Genomic DNA, 25166 nt, shown 5'->3' with positions numbered 1-25166 from the left:
GGACTAAAGGGTGTAAGAGAAAGTCCACGTATTGCTGGGCATAGAATAGACAAACCCAGAGGAAACTACAAGGCATTTAACAAGCGTTCATAGTTCAGCATTTCCTGAGAACGAACAACAACTTGTCCTCTGCCAGTGCCGACCATGATCAGGTCTGAGTTTCAGGATAGTTGTCAGATTAATGGTTAAACAATCATCCGTCAGGCAGGCGAGTGGGCCTCCACGTGCCGTCACCAGGGCCAGGGGAGGGTCACCAGCCTCGTCTCCTTGCAAACCCTCTTCATCTGAAACATCTGCTGAGGCTTATCCCTTCTCCCTGCACCTCGCATAATTAAATGACCAGTGACACAGGAGCCGCGCAGATGCCGGCAATCTGAGACAGATCCCTTCTTACAACTTGCTGATACATTTACCAAGTAATACCAGGAACTATATTAGATTATAGCTGTGGGGGCAGTGGGCACCCCACTTGCATAGAACTGCACCCTATGCAGAGGTCTGTAAAGATGGATTTATATATATTCACTCTCAGAAACACATACTGGACACATTTAATACAAACATCCACTTGTTTAATAGCTTTAGTGATATCTATAAGAGATGACATTTTCAGTCCTGAATTGCAGCAAAAAATGCATATTTTAAAGATTTCATTCTGTGTAAAGAGCTCACACAATTACTTAAAAGAAATGTAAGAAAAAAGGAAATCCTTAATATGTGGCCTGCGAGGTGCTTAATGACGCTGGTCTAGAGAATCATGTACAGAATGTACCACATGCTAATAACGTATATCCCTAGATTAGTTTTGCTTTCTGGTGTCAGGTTGAGTATCTTGGTGCCCGGTTACCTGAGCAGATGGCAGCAGTAGCAGCGTATATGACCAGTCCCCAGCAGCCCATCTGTACGCCAGCGTTGTAGTTGTGTAGTTCCGTTGAGTTAGAGAGGCCCTAAAAAAAACCAAAACATACAAATCAGATCAGCTCACAGCACTCAGGATAATGCAGCAAAAGATGCACAGCGTTTAAATGCCAACAGAGAGGAAATCTGAATACTCTCAATGATAGACTGTATCTAACACACTGCAGCGGATGGGGAAGAAGTTCTATTGGTAAAAATTAACCTATGGGCCCTACAGTAGTTAAGGTAAAATATGAGATATGGTAAGAACTTACCCTTGTTATCTCTATTTCTACGAAGTCCATAGGGTTCCACAGGATACCTTGGGGTATAGGTGTGACGTCAGTCGCAGGGCACCAAAGAGTTAAGCTTTCAGCCTCCCAGGATGCACTAGGTCCCCCTCCTATACCCCGCCCCCGGGCCAAGGCACCTCAGTTAGTTACCAAGCCATAGGCCGGAGGAGGAGAAGGAAGAGAGAGAACAAAGATCTGGACACATACAAGAATCACATTCTCACCAGAGGGAGACGGAAAACCGGTGACCAGAGCAAAGCCCATCTGCAGCACGGGTGCGACAGGGCGGGAGTCCTGTGGAACCCTATGGACTTCGTAGAAATAGAGATAACAAGGGTAAGTTCTTACCATATCTCATATTTTCTACTTCAGGGTCCATAGGGTATCCACAGGATACCTTGGGGATGTCCCAAAGCAGTATCCTTTAAGGGTGGGGACGCTCCTGTGCAGAAAGGAGAATCCGCCGCCCGAAGGAAGCATCCTGAGAGGCGAAGGTGTTAAACCTGTAATACCTCACGAAGGTATGGACAGAAGACCACGTAGCAGCCTTGCAGATCTGAACTGCCGAGGCACCACGTCGAGCTGCCCACGAAGGACCCACAGACCTAGTGGAATGAGCCTTCAGAGAAGGAGGGACCGGTAGGCCTTCATGAAGATAAGCTTCAGAAATAGCCATACGGATCCAGGCTGCCAAAGTTTGCTTTGAAGCAGGCCAACCCTTTTTACGGAAGCCAAAGAGGACAAACAAAGCGTCCGACTTCCTAAACGAAGAAGTGCGGTCAACATAAGTCCTTAAGGCCCGCACAACATCCAAAGAGGCCTCACCCACGGAAAGACCCGGTGAGTTAAAGGCCGGAACAACTATTTCCTCGTTAATATGAAACTGGGAAACAACCTTGGGAAGAAACTCGGGCCGAGTGCGGAGCACTGCCCTGTTCCCATAAAAAACCAAGAAAGGGGGTCTACAAGAAAGAGCCCCTAACTCAGAAACACGTCTGGCCGAAGCAATGGCCAGAAGGAAAACAGTCTTAGCTGTTAGCCATTTAAGATCCACTGAGCCCAGTGGTTCAAACGGCGGTCCTTGGAGAGCCCTCAGGACCACAGCCAAATCCCAAGGCGCCACAGGTGGAACAAAGGGCGGCTGAATGCGGAGAACACCCTGCATAAAGGTGCGCACATCCGGGATTGTAGCAATCCTACGGTGAAACCAGACAGATAGGGCCGAAACCTGTACCTTCAAAGAAGCAAGGCGAAGCCCATGATCTAGTCCCGCTTGCAGGAAGGCGAGAATCCGAGACAGACGAAACTCCCGCGGTGCATAACCTCTCGGTCGACACCCCTGGAAGAACGTATGCCACACGCGATGGTATATCCTCGCGGAAGACGGTTTCCGAGCTCGTAACATGGTATGCACCACAGAGCTGGAAAACCCCCGGGACCTCAGCATGGCCGTCTCAACAGCCACGCCGTCAAAGACAGCCGAGTCAGGTCCGGGTGAAGGCAAGGACCCTGAGACAGAAGGTCCGGTCGTAGCGGCAACCGCAGAGGAATGTCCACGGACAGACCCTGAAGGTCTGAGAACCAGTGCCGTCTGGGCCACGCGGGAGCTATCAACAGGAGCGTCCCTCCTTCCTGTTTGAATTTCCGGATTACCCGTGGAAGAAGGGAGACCGGAGGGAACAGGTATGCGAACCGGAACGTCCACCGGACGGACAGAGCATCCACCAGAGACGCCCCTTCGTCTCTTGTGCGAGACCCGTACACCGGCAACTTGTTGTTGTGCCGGGACGCCATGAGGTCGATTTCTGGAAGACCCCACCTGTCCACCAGTAGTTGAAAAACGTCCGGGTGCAGGGACCATTCCCCCGGATGAACGTCCTGGCGACTTAGAAAGTCCGCCTCCCAATTGAGCACTCCCGGGATGAAGACCGCTGATATGGCCGGAAGATTGCGCTCCGCCCAAACCAGGATCCGAGAGACCTCTACGAGAGCCGCCCGACTGCGAGTTCCTCCTTGCCTGTTTATGTAGGCCACGGTGGTAGCATTGTCCGACTGGACCTGCACCGGGCGACCCTGGAGAAACCGCTGTGCCTGCTGGAGAGCATTGAAGACCGCACGGAGTTCCAAGATATTTATTGGAAGCTCCGCTTCTGTCGGCGTCCACCTGCCCTGGAACAAGTGTGGACCCGAAACTGCTCCCCAGCCCCGAAGACTGGCGTCCGTTGTCAACAGGACCCAATTTGGAACCCAGAACGGACGTCCCTTGTTGAAGTGGGTCGTCTGTAACCACCACGTAAGGGACAGGCGAACCTCCTGGGTGAGCACAATCGTCTGGGACTTCAGAGACTGAGTCAGCCCGTTCCACTTGGACAGGATCAGGTGCTGCAGAGGTCTGGAGTGAAACTGGGCGTATTCCACCATGTCGAACACCGACACCATGGAGCCCAGTAACCTCATCGCCGAGTGTAAGGACACCCGGCGGCTGTGCAGACAACTGCGCACCCTTGACTGTAAAGCAGAGATCTTGTCCTCCGTCACGAAGATCCTTTGCTGTCCCGAGTCCAATAAGGCTCCAAGATGCAGAATCCTCCGAGACGGGATTAGAGTGGACTTCTGCCAGTTGATTAGCCAGCCGTGCCGTTGCAGCAGTGCAATGGTCAGGTCCAAGTGGTGTAACAGGAGCTCTGGAGATCCTGCCACCAATAACAGGTCGTCCAAGTACGGCAACATGCGGACTCCTTGCAGCCGCAGAGAAGCCGCCATGACCGCCATAGCGTCCTGTATGTCCAATGACACCATGTAGTCCCCAGGTTCCAGCGCCAGAATGATGGACCGTAGGGTCTCCATCCGAAACTTCGGGACCCGCAAAGACTTGTTGAGTGCTTTGAGGTTGAGAATCGGACGATATGACCCATTGGGTTTCTGTACCAAAAATAGATTTGAATAGAAACCCTGGCCCCTCTGGGAGAATGGAACAGGCACTATAACACCAGCCTGGAGCATAGTGTGCAATACCTTCCGCAGCTCCGTAGCCTTGTTCCGGTCTGATGGTAGACCCGTGGTGAAGAATCGAGCCGGGGGTCTGTGCCGGAAGGAGAGGGCGTACCCGTGAGAGACCACCTCCAGAACCCAAGTGTCTGTCGTAGTGAACGACCAACACCGGGAGAACTGCAGCAGGCGGCCTCCCACCCTGGGATCCCCCAAGGGGAGACCCGGACCGTCAGGCCGCAGGCTTGTCATCTGGCTTGGGGGCCGGACGTCTGGTACTCCATGCCTGTTTCCGGGGCTTGACCGATTTCTTAGGGCCAGCCTGTCGAGGAAACGACTGTGGTTTGGGCCTGCCCTGGGCCCTAGATGACCGAAAGGACGATGGTCCAGAACCAGAAGGAGCAGCGGCCGACGGGAGACAAGCAGATTTGGCTGCCGCCAGCGTGGCCACAATCTTATCCAGATCCGGACCGAAGAGAACTTCTCCGGTAAACGGCAACGCTTCCAGACCTTTCTTGGATCTGCGTCCGCCTTCCAGGATCACAGCCACAAGGTGCGACGGGCAGCTACCGCTGCTGAAGAAATTCTAGACACCAGAGTACTAATGTCTAGAGCCGCCTCGTTGATGTAGGTGGCCGAATCACGGAGATTGCCAATCAACTCCGCCTGTTCGGCCGGACAGTCGGATTCAAAAGAAGCCTCTAATGAATCCGCCCAGCGCTCCATCGCTCTGGCAACCCAGCAAATGGCCATAGCCGGCCGTGCTGCCCCCCCTGCAAGGGAATAAGCGGACTTCAGGCAGATTTCTACCTTGCGGTCCGTAGCATCCTTAAGGGAGGACATGGATGGCATCGGCAATGTGTCACTACGGACAAGACGGGTCACGTGAGAATCCACCTGTGGAGGGGATTCACACTTAGCAAAATAATTATCCGCGAACGGATAAGCCACCGCCAGGCGTCTCTGCGGCTGGTATCTTTTGCCAGGTTGTTTCCACGCCTCCTCTAAATGGTCCACCAACTGACCCGAAAGAGCAAAGACTGTGGCATCGCCCTTCACATCTTTGAAAAAGGCATACTTAGATTTAGCCGCTGGGGGAACTTCGTCCTCAATCACCAAGGCTGTGCGGACCGCCCGAATAAGTCCAGGAATATATACTTTGGACTTAGCATCAGCGTCCTTAGTATGGAAAGGTTCCTGATCGTAAGGATCCAGAATCTCCCCATCATCAGACGTCCCTTCGTCATCCTCATAAGGAGCGGACAGAGACGCCACCGGCCTTTTATGAGGCCGCATCACAGACTCCCCTTGCAACACATCCGACAAGTGCTGTACAGAACTCGTCAGGGAGTTAACCCACGCTGGCTCCTGAGAACCCGGGAGCGGGGAAATAGGGAGACTGTGGGGTACCACCAATTGTCGTGGGAACCCCTGCATGGGTGACGACACCACAGACTGCTGGGACAAACCCATCGGAGTAAACGCGGGCTGCGGAGCTAACTGGCCCACTAAAGCTGTTAACGCCTGAGCGAAACAAGCCCAGGGCGGCTCCTGTACCGGTGCTGTAACCGTAATAGGCCGCGCCATGGACAAACACTGCCGGCAAAGGCCCTCCGTGCTACCCTCCCCCTCCGCTAACGGTACTTTGCACGTGGTACACTGTAGCCGGAGGGGAAAATCACTTTCAGACATGATGGCACCACGTATGTGACCTCTCTCACCAATTAAGTATTAAATAGGCGAGAGACCACCCTGCAGCACCGCACCGCAAGGGCTTTAGCAGAAAGAACAGGGACAGTAATAAAGCTGACAGTTTAGAGAAGAAAAGTTACAGGCAGCGCTAGCACAGTCACATACAATGCAGAGAAATAACAATTCCTGCACTAACAGCGCTGATCACTCAACTACACAGACACAGGGCCTGGTAGGACACAGCGCTGCATACACAGACCTGAGCCACAGCGGAGGAGAGGTATGCGGGGGGACCCAGACCACGATGCTTCCTTCCAGACTTCCAGCAGCGTTCACCATGCGTTGCAGAGAAGATGGCCGCCGAGGAGCAGAGAGAAGCTGGCCTGGGGGAGGAGCGCTGACACAGGACCAGTCAGCACAGTGCAGAGAGGGCTGTGTGCAGCGGGGGAGGCGCCGGCTGTGAGACAGGGAAGGCGCGCTCCCCTGGCATGCATTTAACCCCTGGGACGCCGCAGCGCTACCGCTCTGCTGCGGTCCGCTGTCCCAGGGGGTAGTGGAAGCGCAGGTTGGTCGCCTGGCTCCACGCTGCAGCCAGTCCCCAGGGAGCCCCCTGCCTGGGGACTTAGGACCATGTGATCAGCGGGGACCCACCGCGGGACCCCGCTGCTTACCTCTGTCCCCCTTGAATCCGGCCATGGTCCGGAGCATCTGGGGTCACCGCTAGCTGTGACCCCAGACGCCCACCAGCATCCCCGGATCAGTACCGGCGTTCTGGTACCGGCGGGGTGTAGGGAAGACAGCATGGACGTCAGGACTGACTGTCCATGCTGTTCATCCAGTTGTGCAGCCAAAGCTGCATGAAGAATAAGCTTCAGGGGCTCTTCTAGCCCCCACTCCAACAGGTGCACCCGACTCCGGCCGGGCACCAAACTAAACTGAGGTGCCTTGGCCCGGGGGCGGGGTATAGGAGGGGGACCTAGTGCATCCTGGGAGGCTGAAAGCTTAACTCTTTGGTGCCCTGCGACTGACGTCACACCTATACCCCAAGGTATCCTGTGGATACCCTATGGACCCTGAAGTAGAAATACCAAGGAGATCATTTACAAAGAATAAAATTTCCTCTGCTCAGGGCAAATGCAGGTACAGAACCCACCATGCGCCTCAAGCTGTGCCTATAATTCCTTCCGTTGAGCTGGAAGGATTAATTGAACAAAAGTGGTGGTATCTGAGGAGAATCAGACATCTGCACAAGCCAAGGGCAGGCGTTGGCTAGAATGGCGGCGTTACTGGCAGGGAGATGGCGCATTGGCACAGAAACAGTTTTCAGAAACAACCTTATTATGGTGAAATACAGAATTTGCACCAGTTCAGATTTGGAAGAGATTCGGCGTAGAAATCTAAAAAATTTTAAACTGTAAATTCGAAACACCCCCGAAGTGCAACGTGTAATGAAAACAGTCACGATGTCTCCTCTTCTCATGAATAATTTAAGTTATAAAAGTTATAAATGAGAAATTTGGGGAGAACTGAAAAATTGTATTTAATGGTGGGGCTGCTAGGAGGCCGAAGAGACCTTTACCCCTCTGCGCAGTGTACCTGGAGAAGCATGCTCCTTGAAACGCGCTGGGTAGACCATTTAGATACACTGCTGGTAAACAAATGCGTTTTGAGGCTCATATTTGGTGGGCTTCATATATTACCACCATAAAGTTTGCAAAAGATGGTCATGAATGGAGAGATTTACTGTAAATATCTGGCCCATTCTCAATACAGGTTGGGTTACACAAAAGATTTACCTAATATATATATATATATATATATATATATATATATGTAAAGGAGGCAACCACAGTACCTACCTTAGGATCACCCTCGAAGATGACCTGGCCCATGAAATCGGTGTAGAACACGGCTTCGGCAATGATGGAGAACCAGGTCAGCAAGTGGCAGACGCAGAGGCGTAGCAATTCTTTCGGCATCTTCAGCATGGAGAGCCAGAGCAGCCTGACCGTCGTCTCAGTCTCCCCTTCCTCACTCTCCGTGTCGCCGCTGGAGTTGGTAGCCCCACTCTGGTTCCTGTGCCTCTGCCTCTGGCGCTGCCTTTTCTGCATGTCATAGATGTCGTTCATGCTGCGGGAGGACTTTATCAGTAAGATGGCATTCGCTCTCCTGAAACGGTAGCGGTGGGTACCTACTTTGCCGTAGTAGGAAAAGGTGTAAGACGGCTGACGATAGAACATGTGCCTCCTCCGGCGCATGGAGTTCGCAGTGCAGGATTGCTTCATGCCTATTCTGGTGTGCCCGTTCAGGTTCTCTTTCGGTGGCAAGTCTCCGCCATTTGGAACTTTGGCTTCATTAATGTGATTATCAAGCAACATCTCCTCCTCCCTTTCATTCTCCCTAAGGAACGCAGATAGACGGTTAAATTTGGATTTTAGAAGTTCCTGGCTGGTGCTGCGCGGGGTGTTTGGGTAAGAACAGTCTTGAAAAATAGAGGGCTCAATGTAATTTAAAAACTCTGACTCGTAATCCAAAGTTGCGTCAGCCATGTGCAATACGGAATCGCTTTTGCTCCTCACGATATCCACTTCGAGGAAGTCGAGATTGAGGTCATTCTCCGACTGGACTTCGTCGTGAAAGTTCGTGTAGGGCTCGTCTTCGTTGATGACGTTTAAGCGAGACATGGGTGCGAGCGTGCTGTTCAGCTTCACGCTGGAGAGGGTATCGGCTTCGTCATCCAGGCGGTCTTGCTGGGGGCTGTACTGTTCTTCCTCAATACTGAAGAGGTGAAGGCCGACGGACACCGTGAAAATTATGGCTGCGAAGAAGAAAAGGACTTGCTGCTGGGATTTAAACAGGGTTCCGAGGAAAGTCTGAGTCCAGTCCAGGCCGCCGAGCATGTAGCCGATAGCTCCGCCGAGGCCTGCAGAGGGAGGTGGAGAAAACAAAAATGACAGAAGGTAAACACTAAACACTGCCAACTAAAAAAAAAAGAGTAAATTGCGGGCGCTGACAAATGGTATCAGCAGGTACAAAGTATCAGATGGAGACCTGTGTACACTCTATAGAGGTAGGATTTTTACAGACATTCAAAGCTATATAATATAGAATCCAGAGATGTCACGTATCCATCTCCAGCTCATCAGCTAAATGCTTTGTGGGCCTGATTCAGTTATTTACATAAATCTCTGATGATTTTTTGATGTACGCATGTGCCGGTGGCGCACTGCGCATGTCTGACCCTACGACGTAGGACGCAAAAACTGCGTGATTGAAATGCTGCTTTCATTTGGGGGCGTCGACGGGGAGTGAAACAGAAAACAGGGGGGGGGGGGGTCGGCCCCATCTTCTGCGCGTGCTGAAGCCAGCGGCCGTGCCCTCGGACACAGCTTCACCAGCAGCGGGATTTTGCCGGACATCCTGAGTAATCTAGTCAGAGGTTCGATGGTTGCGCAACTGATCTGATAGCTGCAATCGTCGGAAGCAGCAATGTATCAGACTTTACTTATGTCGCCTCCTGCGACTTTTCCATATTTTAGCAGCGCAGCGGCTGTACCGTCGCCGTTAATAACTGCATCAGGCCCTGTTGGTACAAAATATACTCTTCATTGGCTGTGGGACTTTTCACTATAATTACTGAAAGTGATCTCTGTATTAGAAAAGAGTTTGTCCCTATCAGGGCTCCCCAATAAAAGACAGTAGTGTACATCGTCTTCTCATAATACCTTACAGATACATAGCGCCGTATTTCAGAAATAAAAGCAAAGGACCATTCAGGTAAAGGACGTGAGCTCTGTGAACTTGGAGACCCCGGCTGTGGCTACGTGGATGAGGCAGGACAGCAGAACGCTCATCCACTGTATATAGACAGAAGAGGCTGCCAGTGGGACAGGGGCGAATATTTATACAAGAATGATTTACATATGCACATTCTGCGTCACGTGGGGTCGCGCACACTCTGCGTCACGTGGGGTGGCGCACACTCTGCGTCACGTGGGGTGGCGCACACTCTGCGTCACGTGGGGTGGCGCACACTCTGCGTCACGTGGGGTGGCGCACACTCTGCGTCACGTGGGGTGGCGCACACTCTGCGTCACGTGGGGTGGCGCACACTCTGCGTCACGTGGGGTGGCGCACACTCTGCGTCACGTGGGGTGGCGCACACTCTGCGTCACGTGGGGTGGCGCACACTCTGCGTCACGTGGGGTGGCGCACACTCTGCGTCACGTGGGGTGGCGCACACTCTGCGTCACGTGGGGTGGCGCACACTCTGCGTCACGTGGGGTGGCGCACACTCTGCGTCACGTGGGGTGGCGCACACTCTGCGTCACGTGGGGAGACGCACATTTATCTCTTGAGAGCAAGAGCTGACACCTGTTACACAAACCCATAAACAAAAACTTAAATCAAGTTAAGCAAAAATGTAATTAGACACTTCCGGTGTTTTCTGCAGGTGTATCACCCCCTCAGCATTTGTTCTGCTTTATGGTCTTGTCAGGAAAACAACAACAATTCCCATTATTCGGGCAAAATGGGCGGGAGCCCTTGAAATGCAAAACACTGGGGGTGCAATACCAGGTGTGGCCTGTGGGGGGTGCTTTCTACTAGATCTTGGTGTCACCAATGATACTTAAATGATGAATCTCCTTATTTTACCCCATTAAAGCTCTATAACGATATATATGATAATCATGCGGAAGAACATGTGATGCCCCGTATTATAACGTACCAGCTGAGAAGGCGTGGATGTTAAGTGCCATGTCCTGCTCCTCATTATCGGCCACGTCCAGCAGGTAGGCCCGGATCGGTCCCTCGGTAGCATCGGCGCAAAAATCCAAGACCACGACACCCAGTACAGTAAGAACGATGCCGATGGGCTGCTTATCCGGGACGTCACCGATTGCTAGTCCTAGAAAATACAGATTGATGAGCCGTTCATTATTACATACATAGTACATCATATATAGCCCCCACTCCTATAAAGTTACAATATAATAAGCCCCTCCACAGCCACAATGTGAGGATACTAGAATTCAGCAAGGAGTTTTGTGGTCACGTACATTCACAGAACCGCAGGCTGGAGCGCTGAGGTGACTTCTGTATTACATAGTTGCCATTATTTGCTATTCTGTATAAGTTGTGTGTAACAAAGCAAGCGTCCTGGGATTCCTGTATCCAGGTGTGTTTAACATTCACAGACATTTACTAATTCTATCACTGAACATTTCGCCAGTCATGTGACACAGGTGACGCCACGGATCATGCAATATACATTTTATTTTACAGGGACGACATCAATATTCTCTAAATATAAGTGAAAACCAACAACGTGTTTACAGCATACCCAATACACATTATAGGAGGAAGAAGAAATCTAGAACAATTTGTTGCATAGCGTAATAACAGACTTACAATCCAGTAAGAAATAACATTTATTTTGTGGCAGTGGCTGTAAAAGTGGTTTAGAATCCAATGGAGCCATTAACCAGACGGAATCGGTATGAAATACTGCCGGCCGCATAGCCAACAACAGCAGAGTTCCCGGCAGCAAAAGCCCGACAGCGCAGGAAATCCCGATCGTGGATAGGTAAGTACTAACTAACCTAACCTCCTAGCCCTCCTTAGGGGTGCCTAACCCTAACCCCCCCCAAGTGCCTAACCCTAATCCCCCCCCCCCTCCAAGTGCCTAACCCTAACCCTCCCTCCCCCTAGCCTAACCTCCCGGGGGGGGGTGCCTAACCCTAAGTACCCCCCGGGGGCCCTAAACCTAACCCTCCCCCCTGCGGCTGTCCGCTCTTGTCGCCCGGCATCCCTTCAATCGGGATGCCGAGCGCCGGTCTCCCGGCGTCGGGGAAATGTCAGGCGTCTTGTCGGTATTAAGGCAGCCGGCTTCCCGATTGTATACCAGCCAGACACCAGAACTGGAAGTGATTATTGCATTCCACTAGGTCCTTGAAAGTAACAGACGCGTTTCACACTAAAGGTGTTTTCTCAATGGCCATTGAGACCGACCTCAAGCGTCACTTAGGGTTATCAGATGTCATTTGCACTGTCCCTGGGATAGTATACATATGCTTTATTTGTTACTGAAAAGTCTGTATTACTTCATGCAATACATTGTTATACTGTAGATTTTTTTATTTAGATTTTTTCTTTTCCCTACTTAGGGGCATATTCAATTAGACACGAAAAGTCTGACAGGTTTCGTCTGCCATACTTTTCGCCGACTTCGCATATTTTGGAGGCAAAAACTTTGAGCGCGGCACCGCTTTTCACCCTATTCAATTCCAAACGACGCGAAAACGGGACCCAGCGAAACGCAAACAGTTGAAAAGTGCTGTCAGATTTGGGGAAATCAGCCTGACACCCCCCAAAAGATGCACTAACACTGATAACCTCTATAGATGCCCCCGAATAGCCCTGCTGAAGGTATTTGGGGTACTTAAATGCTCTCATTAGCTGCTAATTAGCGTATTTGCACAAGTGGTGAAGAATAGCATTTAGCAGCTTTTTTGGAGAAAATAACTAGTCCCAGCAAATTTGGGGTACATGAAAATGGGTGCAAGCATGGTTAAAAATCGTAAAAGTGAAGTTTTAAAAAACGTAGAAAAAGCACCTTCAATCAAAAGAAAACACCTCCCCCATAGTTTCAGACCCCCAAAAGCTTATTTCGATAGTTTTTAAGTTTGTACCCCAACTTTGTACTTTATCGCCCCCCCCCCTTTTTCAAAGTCATTTTTTGGAGTGTTCATTTTTGGGGGGGATTTTTTTTTTACGCAGCTAACCTTTGGGGGGCTGTCCCAAAGGTGCAGGGTGGCTTCCCCACATTTGCACCCCAAAACCGCAATTCTTCACTTTTTTCCACCTGCTTTCTTTTTCGCCTATTCCAATGCATTGACTTTGCGCGTAGGCGCAAAGTCGTTGGAATTGAATATGGGGTTAAGTTTTTGCCTGGCGAAATGATGTCACCAGCGAATCGCTTATCGCGGCTAATTGAATATGCCCCTTGAATGGACAAGTGGAGAACTGGTGATGGGGAGATTAAGTCTGGGCCAGTTCAAATTTACATGTGATTTACCTAACAAACATCCCACTGATATATGGACCCCCACACGTAGCTCTCTCCTTCCACATTCCTCTCTACCTGCTCTTCTCCATTTGTTGGGGTATATTTAAGTGAGAGTTTTGGAGCTGTTGCCCATAGCAACCTATCAGATTCTACTTAACATCTATCTAGCACCTTCTAGAAGATAATAGCTAGAATCTGATTGGTTGCTATGGGCAACATCGCTTCTAAAAACTCTCACTGTAGCAAATATACCCCTTATAGTGAGTTTTACATTTTTCCAAGGCGAGGTATTGTCACTATTAGGCATGGGGTGAGGTGTGCTAAAAGACGTCAGGCAGCATTAATATGTAAGTTAAGTACAATAAGAAATGGTTACACCATAGGTTTACGTAATCCTGGTTATAAAAATAGTAACGTTATCTCACTAATCTAAACAATTAGGATTTACTATTTGCTGAAGGAACTGGGCTAAATCTCTCCTTACAGATAGCATTTGGTGTACTAGGCATACAATGATGCAAACACAGACCGGTGGGCTTACGTTATACATTCTATCCGTACATAATAATTATAGGGACATGGTCGTTTTCTTTTGAGAAATTGACAAGATTAAACACCCAGGGCCTGATTCAGAGCCGCTCGTAAGCGACCGCTCGTTCGCTCCGAGCGATGTTCGCACATCTGCGCATGGGTTGTAATGCGCATGCGCCAACCAGTCAGTGCGGTCGGAAATCGTGTGCTCGCAAAACAGCGAGTGCCTGCTAATTTGAGTGACAGGATGAGGCGTTTGTGGGTGGTAACAGGGGAAGGTGCTTGAAAACGGGGAGTGGAGATCCGAACGCAGGTGTGCCAACGGTCAAAACGGGCATTTTAAGGGTGTGCATAATTAACAAAGCAGCGTCATCGACCACGTCACTTGGTTGTCTTTTAGCCTGAACTGCTCGCATGATTGCGGTAGGAAAATGCTACCACAAGAATAGCGAGCAGTTCATACGCCTTTCGATGTACTCGATTAATCTAATAAATAGCGTAGATGACGTATGATGTGAGCGGCCAAGGGGCGTCTTTACAAAATAGCGAGCGCATGTTTCGTTCGCTCGCTCAGACATAGAGGCGTCAACAGACCGCAAAGCGCGAGCGCTCAATTTAAATAGCCAGCCCCTTTTTCTGAATGAGCGTCTGCAAATAGCGTCCGGCTCTGAATCAGGCCCCCTGTCCTTGGAACTCCAATCTAAAGTGTCGGCTTGGGTGACGGGCAGAGCTGGAACTGGGGTGCACAGCGACAGAGTCTAAAAGAACGTACAAGTCAATGCAATATACCACAAACACAACAGACAAAAATATAAAATGCAAAACGTCTGTACAACTGTAGGCGAGGCTCGGTGTCTAAGGCTTAGGTTATAAATAACGCAATACGCAGCGCCCTCAGTCTCCCACACGGTGTGTATCAGCCCATCCGTGGGAGCAGGACGAGCTATGGAGCCGTCACACGCAGCCGCCGATTTGCTGGGAAAAGTCACTTATTCCCACACAAGGCTGGATTCAGGTCTCCGCAAAGAACAGAGAACGAGAAAGGAGATAATATTTGAAATAATACTGGAAACAGGATGCATTGTTAGATATCCATTAAAAGGAAAATGGCTCACAACAGGAAAGACTTCCCTGTGAACAGGTTCCTGGAGGTTTCTCATGCCAAGTGCTGGCAAAGCTCCTCTTACCGTGTGCCGAGAGAGCGCTCCTTGTATGTTCTGTGTATTGTTTACTGAATGACACAATGTAACATAACAAGTACAGAGTCTATTTCCTCCTACAGGACAGTAAAATATATGGCTAATCTGTAGCTTTATATTTCGGACATACAGTCGGGCCTGATTCAGATTTGCACGCAATGCCGATATTTCCGCAGTTTGAGCAATTGTCACTGCGCATGCGTGAAAGCCAAGCGCAGCTATTGTTTTTTGCGATTACGCTTGCACAGAGGATTCGCTCGCAAAGTGAGTGACAGGTAGTCAGCGTTTGGGGGTGGTAACGGGGGTTGGTTAGAAAAACACAGGCGTGTCGGACCGTTAAAACACTGTTTTCATGGCGTGCATAAATTAGCTCCTGCGTCCTTGCTGGTAGCAGGAGAGCCCTCTGTGTACCTTGAGACCGGCTGTGTCTGTGGGAGCTTAGACTTACTCAGAAGGCTGATGGGAGCCTGATCTGCGTCCTTGCTGGCAGCAGGAGAGCCCTCTGTGTGTCTGGAGACCGGCTGTGTCTGCGGCACCTTACACTTACTCAGAAGGCTGATGGGAGCCTGATCTGCGTCCTTGCTGGCAGCAGGAGAGCACTCTGCGTGTCTGGAGACCGGCTGTGTCTGCGGCACCTTACACTTACTCAGAAGGCTGATGGGCGCCTGATCTACGTCCTTGCTGGCAGCAGGAGAGCCCTCAGCGTGTCTGGAGACCGGCTGTGTCTGCGGCACCTTACACTTACTCAGAAGGCTGATGGCTGCCTGATCTGTGTCCTTGCTGGCAGCAGGAGAGCCCTCTGTGTGTCTGGAGACCGGCTGTGTCTGCGTCAGCTTAGACTTACTCAGAAGACTAATGGCCGCCTGATCTGCGTCCTTGCTGGCAGCAGGAGAGCCCTCTGTGGGTCTGGAGGCCGGCTGTGTCTGTGGGAGCTTAGACTTACTCAGAAGGCTGATAGGCGCCTGATCTACGTCCTTGCTGGCAGCAGGAGAGCCCTCAGCGTGTCTGGAGACTGGCTGTGACTGCGGCACCTTACACTTACTCAGAAGGCTGATGGGCGTCTGATCTGTGTCCTTGCTGGCAGCAGGAGAGCCCTCTGCGTGTCTGGAGACCGGCTGTGTCTGCGGCACCTTACACTTACTCAGAAGGCTGATGGGCGCCTGATCTGTGTCCTTGCTGGTAGCAGGAGAGCCCTCTGTGTACCTGGAGACCGGCTGTGTCTGTGGGAGCTTAGACTTACTCAGAAGGCTGATGGGCGCCTGATCTACGTCCTTGCTGGTAGCAGGAGACTCCTCTGTGTGTCTGGAGACCGGCTGTGTCTGCGGCACCTTACACTTACTCAGAAGGCTGATGGGCGCCTGATCTACGTCCTTGCTGGCAGCAGGAGAGCCCTCTGTGTACCTGGAGACCGGCTGTGTCTGCGGCAGCTTAGACTTACTCAGAAGGCTGATGGGCGTCTGATCTGTGTCCTTGCTGGCAGCAGGAGAGCCCTCTGTGTACCTGGAGACCGGCTGTGTCTGTGGGAGCTTAGACTTACTCAGAAGGCTGATGGGCGCCTGATCTACGTCCCTGCTGGTAGCAGGAGAGCCCTCTGTGGGTCTGGAGGCCGGCTGTGTCTGTGGGAGCTTAGACTTACTCAGAAGGCTGATAGGCGCCTGATCTACGTCCTTGCTGGCAGCAGGAGAGCCCTCTGTGTACCTGGAGACCGGCTGTGTGTGCGGCAGCTTAGACTTACTCAGAAGGCTGATGGGCGTCTGATCTACGTCCTTGCTGGCAGCAGGAGAGCCCTCTGCGTGTCTGGAGACCGGCTGTGTCAGCGGCAGCTTAGACTTACTCAGAAGGCAGATGGCCGCCTGACCTGCGTTCCATGTTTTCGGCTTTGTGCGTGAGAGGCGGATGCGAGATCCTTTCAAATGGGCGTCTCTAAGTACTGGATGGCGAGTAGGTCATTAGCATATTTTTGTAATTGCAATCCGTGAGGTATCACAGCTTGGATGGCTTTTGCGTGCGGATCTGAATCAGGCCCATAGTACTCAGTGCTGTACAATATTGTGTAGCTCCCCCTCATGCTGCCAATACCAGCTCTGGCCGGTTGAGGCATGGACTCCACAAGACGTGGGCAGCACATTCTGTAAGTCCTGTAAGGTGAGCGGTGGGGACTCCATGGCTCGGACTTGTGTTTCCAGCACATCCCACAGATGCTCCATCTGATTGAGATCTGGGGAACTTGGAGGCCGAGTCAACACCTTGAACTCTATGTCATGTCCCTTAAACCATTCCTGTTCCAATGTGTGCAGTGTGGCCGGGCAGATTATCTTCCCCAGAGCATCATACTGCCTCCGCTGGCTGCCTTCTTCCCATAGGGCATCCTGGTGCCATCTCTTCCCCAGGTAAATGACGGACACAACACACCCGAAAATCCACATGACGTGATTCATCAGACCAGGCCGCCTTCTTCCATTGCTCCATGGTCCCGTTCTGACGCTCACATGCCCATTGTAGGCACTTTCAGCGGTGGACAGGGGTCAGCATGGGCACTCTGACCGGTCTGTGGCTACACAGCCCCATACGCAGAGAGCTGCGATGCTCTCAGTGTTCTGACACCATTCTATCATAGCCAACAGAATCCACTGAACACAGAACCAAACCTTAATTCCCATATAACTTCAGTATTGCGGTAATGCCGGAAGACCAATGTCTGGAAATCCGAATAACAGATTCTGCGCTGAACCGGTTTTTTTTTCTATTAGTAACTCTTTCACTGCCAATGGAGCTAATGGCTACAGGTGGCCAAGCACATAATGGTTAGGGCATGGCTTTCTGTCTCACATTCAAACTGGCAGCTTCTTACACCCCCAGATCCTGACTAATTAATCCAAAAGTTATTTTTTAAATTTTTCGCTTCACCCTCCTCTTTCTCCCCCCACCCCTGCTCAACTCTCCCCCCCCATCCTATCTTTTTGCCATCCCTACCCATCTCCCCTATACCCATCTCTCTCCCCCGCTACTTCCCAGCTCTCTCTCCCAGTTTTCCTCTCCTCATTCAGGCTGGGCTGCTATAGAAAGCCTCTCCTTCTGCATGGTCCCCCAGCATGCACGCTTCCTGTGTCTTTGCCTCAGACATTAGCGCTGGGCAGCGGCGGGGCAGTGACTCCTACCTCCGCAATCACAGAGATCCTGACAGGTGTGTAGGAAGGGAGAGATATTCTGCCCGTTGCTAACGGGCTGGGCCACTGGAGTGCCTCGGGCTGTTGTGTGGGCAGGCGTGCGTATGGCTTACTTTAACTCTGAGAAATGCCACCACCAGGGCGGGATTATGGTGTCCAACACGCTGCACTAGACTGATAATGTGCAGGATACTCCGCCATTACTGGCCACGTTTTAAGGATATCCATGCTTGAGCATAGGTGACTTCATTAGTACCTCAATCAATTTGATTTAGCCATTTGGAGTCAAGCATGGAAATCCTGAAAACCTGGACTGTAATGGCGGAGTTTGGGAACCTCCGTAATAGACAATAGACTGTTCACCACAGATCTGGGCGCTGTGCAGTAAGTGTAACCGATGCCTTGGACCTGTTACTTAGGACTTGCTCTCAGCTGTGAATCTGAACGGCCTGAGGGGGCTCATTATTCCCAACACTCTGCGGGTAACCACGGCCACAAGGGGCACAGCGCCTCCTAAATCTACCAGGAAGACAATTTGTAATCTCACCAGCACTTACCAATTACAGAGCCGTTCAGGAAAAGTGCAACTCCCAGCAGGACCCCGACGCAGAGGGCGAGGATGAAGGGCCGCCGGCGGCCCCACCGAAGCGTGCAGCGGTCACTGGCCGAGCCAATGAGAGGGGTGAATATCAAACCAAGGATAGGGCTCAGGAACCACGTCAGGCTGTAGTACTGTTCAGGAAGACCTAGGAGGACACAGAACCGTATATAATTACTATGTGACATACTAGTGTAGATCCACCACCATTTACATGTATACTTTATGCTTTTTACATGTTGCTCTCACCTGGGATAACCTCTTCCCACCACACACACAGAGGAAGCAGCCATATTGTAGGCTCAACCAAACTCCATAACAATACAGAGTAATAATTCCCCAGCTTCATCCACTAACCACAGGCTGCAAGCCCATCACACGGCCCACAAAATGGCGGACTCCATTGTAACTCTACTAAGAACATTCATCACTTTTACAACTGATTGATCTAACATTCTGCACTGCGAGCGGATATTTATAGCACCGATGTAGGTCTCTTCATAGCGATAATAATGACAGTCGTCACTAAGAGCAATTACCCTCCGCTAATTAGCCCTCCTCAGTAATAGCAAACGGACTTCTCAGATCACATTACCAGGAGATGAGATGCTATTAGACAAGGTGGAGCACAGCAGAATTTGAAGCAGTCGTGTAACTTGCGCGATTATCGGTACCGCACTGATCTGATGAAACTCTTTAGAAAACAAAATCATAGAGAAATGCTGCTCAGGGACAATATCAGAAATACCAACTCTTCTCCCAGGTAGACTGTCCAAGGAATATATTATCCGGGTATATTATTCCTGGATAGTGGGCATGGTCGGACGTGGCACTACCACATGGTTGCGGTTACACAGATATGTCTCGCTTAGTTTTTACATGGTAACTTGATACAACCATGAGAGTGTGCCAAGGTAAATATTCCCTAAACGATAATCACGAGGGACCCCGAGAGCCCCCCTAGATGGGGAGCAGTGTATCCTGCCTGGTGAACCTGTCTAGTGAGATTAGTAATGGATAAAAAACACTACACAAAACAAGGGATGACCGCAGCCCTTATTTGTACCGTTAGTGGAGGAAGACCAAATGATTAAGGTGTACCGTCCATCTACACACAGTGGAAGCAGCCATGTTACGTGTTAATCCAATACACGTGTGAGAGTAGCATATCAGTTCTTTAGGAACTTCGGACATAGGAACTTCGGATATTTAAACGGAGTATAGAGCCCGGCCAAACCCCATTCCTCCACTGAGAAAGCTGCAGGCTAGTGGTGAAACGCGTTGGTGACCTTCAATTAGAATGACAAGATCCCAACTGAAATATTATCTGCAATTAGCAGAACCCAACTCACAAAGAGAGATTGTCAGATACACTGGACCTTGAGGTCACCCTCGGACACTGATAACACAGGACGGGCGATCTTGCCAACATGGAAACCCAGGGCCCTATTCAGAGATGGAAGCGGGAGTGATCAGTGTTGAGTCTTCGGTAGCAGCGGATCTGACATGTTATGTAAGTGATGCAGGTGTCATCTTTTGAATTGAGACACCCACCTGTGCTTCTCAGATCCGCTGCTCGCGTCCAAAGATGCAGCACCGTATCAGCATTGGGAACATCGGCAGATCGGACATTGAGTAACCTTAAAGGTTACTCAGAATGTCCACCGCAAAGAAGGTGCAGAGGCCAGTGAGTCTGTGTTGGAAAACGCAGTGGCTGGCATCTGCACACCTCTAAAATGCCGGTGACATGTCTGCGTATTAGACGCTCCTCCCCATCGCCACCCCAAAACGGGCGCAGCCTGTCAATCAGGCTGGGGCTTCCCCCACTCTGCGATGGGAGCGGCAGCAGTATCGCGAAACATTCGCACTGCAGTTCCGTCACCAAAACATTAGTGACAGATTCCCCATTAGCGTCTGGGTCTGAATCAGGCCCCAAATACATTTTAATTATTTTTATTTCAGTCTAATTTTTATATGTCGTTTTATAAATATATATTTTTAAATCATATTTTTTAAGAGTGTAAGCCTGCGAGCAGGGTCCTCCTACCGCTGTCTGTCTGTTATTAGTTATTACCCAGTCTTGTTTAATTACTGTGTTGTTCCCAATTGTAAAGAATAACAGAATATGCCAGCGCTATGTAAATAACTTAATAATAAATAATAATAACAAAATTTTTATTCTCCATCATGCACAAAGGAGAAAAAAAAGCAGACTGAGACCATACTAAATTTGGAGCAAAATGTCGGAATTGGCGATAATTTATCGCCGATGACGTCATTTTCGCCAATTTCATTTATCCCCGTATTCAATTTCAAAGACTTTTCGCAGGTTCAAAAAGTCTTTGAAAAAAAAAAAAGGGATAACTTTTTACCACTGAAATAGGTGGCGAAAAAAAGTGTTGAATTGGGGTTTAGGGCTGCAGGCTTAAAAAAAAAAAAAAGCCTGCACCCCTGGGAATGTCATTTAAAAATAAACTGTGCCCTCCACATTATACAACTTGCTCTTGCCCCCATCACTGGACATTAGAGACTCTCGAAAGGGCCTGACTTGGGAGAAACCTTAGACAATGACGACTGGAGCGATATCTATTCTAACTTGGTCAAAAGCTCAATATGGGTTTGCATAAAAGAAAATGCGTACAAGTTATATTTTAGATGGTATTATGGGCCTGATTCAGAGCCGTTTGCTATTTGCGGTCGTTCGTTCAAAAACAAGGGGTGGCTATTCAAATGATCCGTTCGCAAATTGCAGTCTGTTCCCACCTCTAAGTCTGAACGAGCGAGCAAAACATACGCTCGTTTATTTGTTAAAAACGCCCCCTGGCCGCTCGCATCCTACGTCATGTCCGCTATTTATTAGATTAATCGAGTACATCGACCAGCGTATGAACTGCTCGCTATTCTTGTGGTTGGTTTTTGCTACCACAATCTTGCGAGCAGTTCTGGCTATAAAATAACCCAGTGACGTGGTCAATGACGCTGTATTAATTATGCACACCCATAAAACGCCCGTTTTGACCTTTAAGCACGCCTGCGTTCTGATCTCCACTCCCCGTTTTCAAGCACCTTCCCCTGTTACCACCCACATACGCCTCCTCCTGTCACTCAAAATAGCAGGCATTCGCTATATTGCGAGCACATGAATTTCGGCCGCACTGACTGGTTCGCGCATGCGTATAACGATCCGTACGCATGCGCAGATGTGCGAACATCGCTCGGAACGAGCGTACTGCCGCTAGCGAGTGGCTCTGAATGAGGGCCTATGTTCCTACAACAAAATGTACCCTTGGACTTCCCCTTTGTGTTGGCGATGTTGCATGACAGATGGGACGTTCCTACATATTTGGTGGAGCTGCTCGAAATTAGTTCCCCTTTGGAAGGAATTGTGTATATTGGCCAATTCCATCATAAGTATTCAGGTCCCTTTTAGCCCTAAATACTTTCTACTCCCTATAGGCATCCCTGGGGCATCTCCTCACCAGAATAAATCATTTACACAGATGGTTTTGGCAGCTAGATGCGTTATTGCTTCAGCATGGAAGACGTCTGAAACGCCTAGTATGGGTCTGATTATAGCCAAAATTTGGCATGTCCACTCCATGGAATACAGCACTAGCCTACTGAAGGGCTCCTCCGCAAACTTCATTAAGGTCTGGGAACCCTGGACCTCTTATTTTCAGGTCCCCCCAGCATTTCAATGAATACCTATTGATATATTTATTTGCTATCTCATCCCAGTTTCTAGTATATTGAGCTGTCTTGCTATAGCCATGTTCAGTCCAGTCGGGTCTCTCCCCTTCCCTCATTCCCCAATATCCTTTTTTACCCTCTCTTCTGTTGCTTTTTCTTTCTCTTTTTCTTCTCATTATCATTTTGTTTTTCTTTTTTCTTTTTACGTTTTCTCTTTTCTCAAATTAGTGAAATTAGAGGAGACTGTCTCGCTGCACTCTTGTTTATTATTGATGTATTGTGCATTTGCTCATTTCTACAATATTGTGTGTTTATATGTCTAGACCTCTGTGTAGGTCGCTTTTGTTTTGTCTCTCATCTTGCTAATAAACTATATTTATAAAAAAAAAAATAAACTGTCAAAAAAAGTAAAAAATAAAATAAAATAAAAATTGGTACACCCCAAAAAATGTACTTTAATTTTGGTGGTAAAAAAAATTAAAAAATAGGGAACACACTTCTAAAATAGCCAAATTAAATTCAGAGGGGTTCCCAAGTATGCGGCAGGTGCTTTCTGCATTGCGGGAGTAGCGGTAGGTGCATTTTTGCTGAATTTTTAAAAATCATTTTAGGGACTTGAAAAAAATGCTTACCTCCATTTTCATGTACTACAAATTTGATAGCAATAGTTATTTTTACCCCCAAAAAATCTAAGTGCTATTCTTCACCACTTCTTCATAGCCGCAAATATGCACCTGCCGCGGCTATTAGAAACCCTGACTTCCTTCAGCAGGTAAAAATGGGGGTACCCATAGTGATCCCCTATATCTAGACATCTTTGGGGGGGGCCCTGGAATATTTCCCAAATATTCCCGTTTTTTGGCGTTACCTCTCCGTCGGCCCCCGTTTTCTAATAGAATATGGGGATAAAGCGGGCACGCGCCCAATACTTTATCTCTGGAAAACCTCCGATGTGGAGCGAAAAGTCCAGCACGGACTTTTCGCTCCCAAATTGAATATGGCCCTGAATCTTGTCTCACCCCACACAGTGGACGTATTGCCTCTGCTTAGTCTATGTCAAAGTAAAAAACAGGTACTGAATAAAGTCAACAGAACCTGTGATATATTTTATTGCATAAATTTGTAATGACTAAAAAATAAAAATAGCATAAAAGTGTGAGCTCTATTTGTTACAAAGCAATATGTCTAGGAAAATCTATAATAATAGAATATAATCTTTAATATGATGGTGTTTTGTACACCCTAGAGCAGAGGTTGGGAACCTTTTTTCTGCCGAGGGCCATTTTGATATATATATAACATTATTTGCGGGCCCAGTGCAGACCACGCCAAACTCAGGATGATCCGGGGAGCTGTAAGGGCAGCGGTGTGACCGTCTGAAGCACCCTAAGGACTCTGCAGGTGGCGCTGCTGCATAGAGTCTGGCTGCAGTGTGCCATTCTAGGCACCCTGCTAGCCAGATGAGGTTAGCAGAAAAAAGCTCCGAGGGCCAGACCAAATGATTCCGAGGGCCTTATACGGCCCCCAGGCTGGAGGTTCCCCATCCCTGCCCCAGAGGGAACGCCATTTGCCTAAAAGGTTGCTGGTCGGTGAACCTCGGCAAGTGTACCCTGCTATCCTTGGTCACCACTTGCCCACTAGGGGCGCCGTCACAGCAAGTAATACCTAGAAGAATAGGTTTCATATTGTCCCAGGCAGCCACGGGTATAGGAACTGTCCTGCAATGGATTATAGTCATTAAGGCAAAGGCCCGCATTGGGGTGTGTGCTTTCAGGCCCGAGATTTAGTTTCTCATCAGTGTCCGAATGTGACATCGGCACGTGGCAGAGGACGGTGTAAACAACCGTGACAGATCTCCCCGCAGGAGTCCATTCACTGCATAAGCCGTCAGTGTACAATGCACTAAACCTACTGTGAATGTACAGAGCTCTAACATCCTGCGCTGGAATGAAGCTCCCAATTGTGTCCAGCTTCCAGGAAATTCTAGATAAACACCAGTCGGATCATCTTGATTTATTTAGCAGTAAAAAAGCCCTTTCATTGTATTTGTGTGAATTAAAATGTGTTACGGATAGATGAATGAGCCCAGGGAATGTACTGATCAGCTGTACAGCGTTACTCCTGGACACCTACTGGCCATCAGTACAGTGGTGTCACCTCATTGCTGTGTAGAGTATCATCACATGGGGTAATGCATGATGAGCAGATTATACGAACAGGAATTTAAAATATATACAAAAAAAAAATAGGACTCTGCAAAAGATCAAATATGCAAAAAGCTATAACAACAACCCAAAAAAACTATCTGCTTTAACTGTTTAATGATGAATCATAGCTAATTGCTGATTGGAAGTGATGCATTTTCTTAGTTATACCCCTTTCACACCAAAATGCCGGGTCCGACCCGGGTTTTTGAACATGGTTCCAACCCATTGTCACAAGCGGGTCAGACCCCTATCACACTGCACCTTGGACCCGGGTTATTCCCGGGTAGACCCTGTTCACATTGAACCTGTGTCAGCCCTGCAAAACTTGTGTGTCAAAACAAATAGACGTTTTTCAGGCCCACAAACATCAGGTCAAAAAGTGACTGGTGAGCGCACTAGAACCTCTATGATCAGCTCTTTTTACACCTCACAGTTACCCGGGTAGTTGCCGTGTAGCTACCAGGGTCGGAATTCTGGGTAACACAACCAGGATTGACCCTTTCACACCAAACCTGGACCCGGCAATAACCAGTGTTAAACGTTTGGTGTGAAAGGGGTATAAGTAACTACCTGTTTTTTGTTACATTCCAGAAGACGGTGTGTTGCTGATACTGTACCTAATCCCGGCCAATTTTTCTTTTTTTGAAACATTTGTCAAAACCACCATTTGTGAGGAGGGGGCAGATGTAAGATGGGCAGAGACTAGAGAATTAGATTTGGAAGGGGTGTGTCCACACTCAAATCTAAATTAGTGTATAACTAAAGCTGTCCGGCATCTGTGGGCTACATGCAGCAGCTGCCAGTATTTACTCTGCATGCACACATAATAAATGTA

At 49.2% G+C, this 25166-nt stretch overlaps 1 protein-coding gene across 1 annotated transcript in view; it reads right to left on the bottom strand.

The window, feature by feature from the left end:
- Positions 1-25166, bottom strand: part of SLC45A4 (solute carrier family 45 member 4) — a 145185-nt gene that overhangs the window by 3358 nt on the left and 116661 nt on the right. Inside the window, exons 3-6 of the mRNA XM_088475216.1 lie at positions 18394-18582; positions 10600-10779; positions 7730-8793; positions 848-947 (exon numbers count right to left, since the gene is read on the bottom strand). Of these exons, the coding sequence (XP_088331342.1) occupies positions 848-947; positions 7730-8793; positions 10600-10779; positions 18394-18582 (1533 nt within the window). The remainder of the gene's footprint in view (positions 1-847; positions 948-7729; positions 8794-10599; positions 10780-18393; positions 18583-25166) is intronic.

The sequence above is a fragment of the Taudactylus pleione genome, unplaced genomic scaffold (assembly GCF_031769625.1).
Source record: "Taudactylus pleione unplaced genomic scaffold, aTauple2 ptg000168l, whole genome shotgun sequence".
NCBI lineage: Eukaryota > Metazoa > Chordata > Amphibia > Anura > Myobatrachidae > Taudactylus > Taudactylus pleione.
This window is presented reverse-complemented; position numbering and strand designations above follow the sequence as displayed.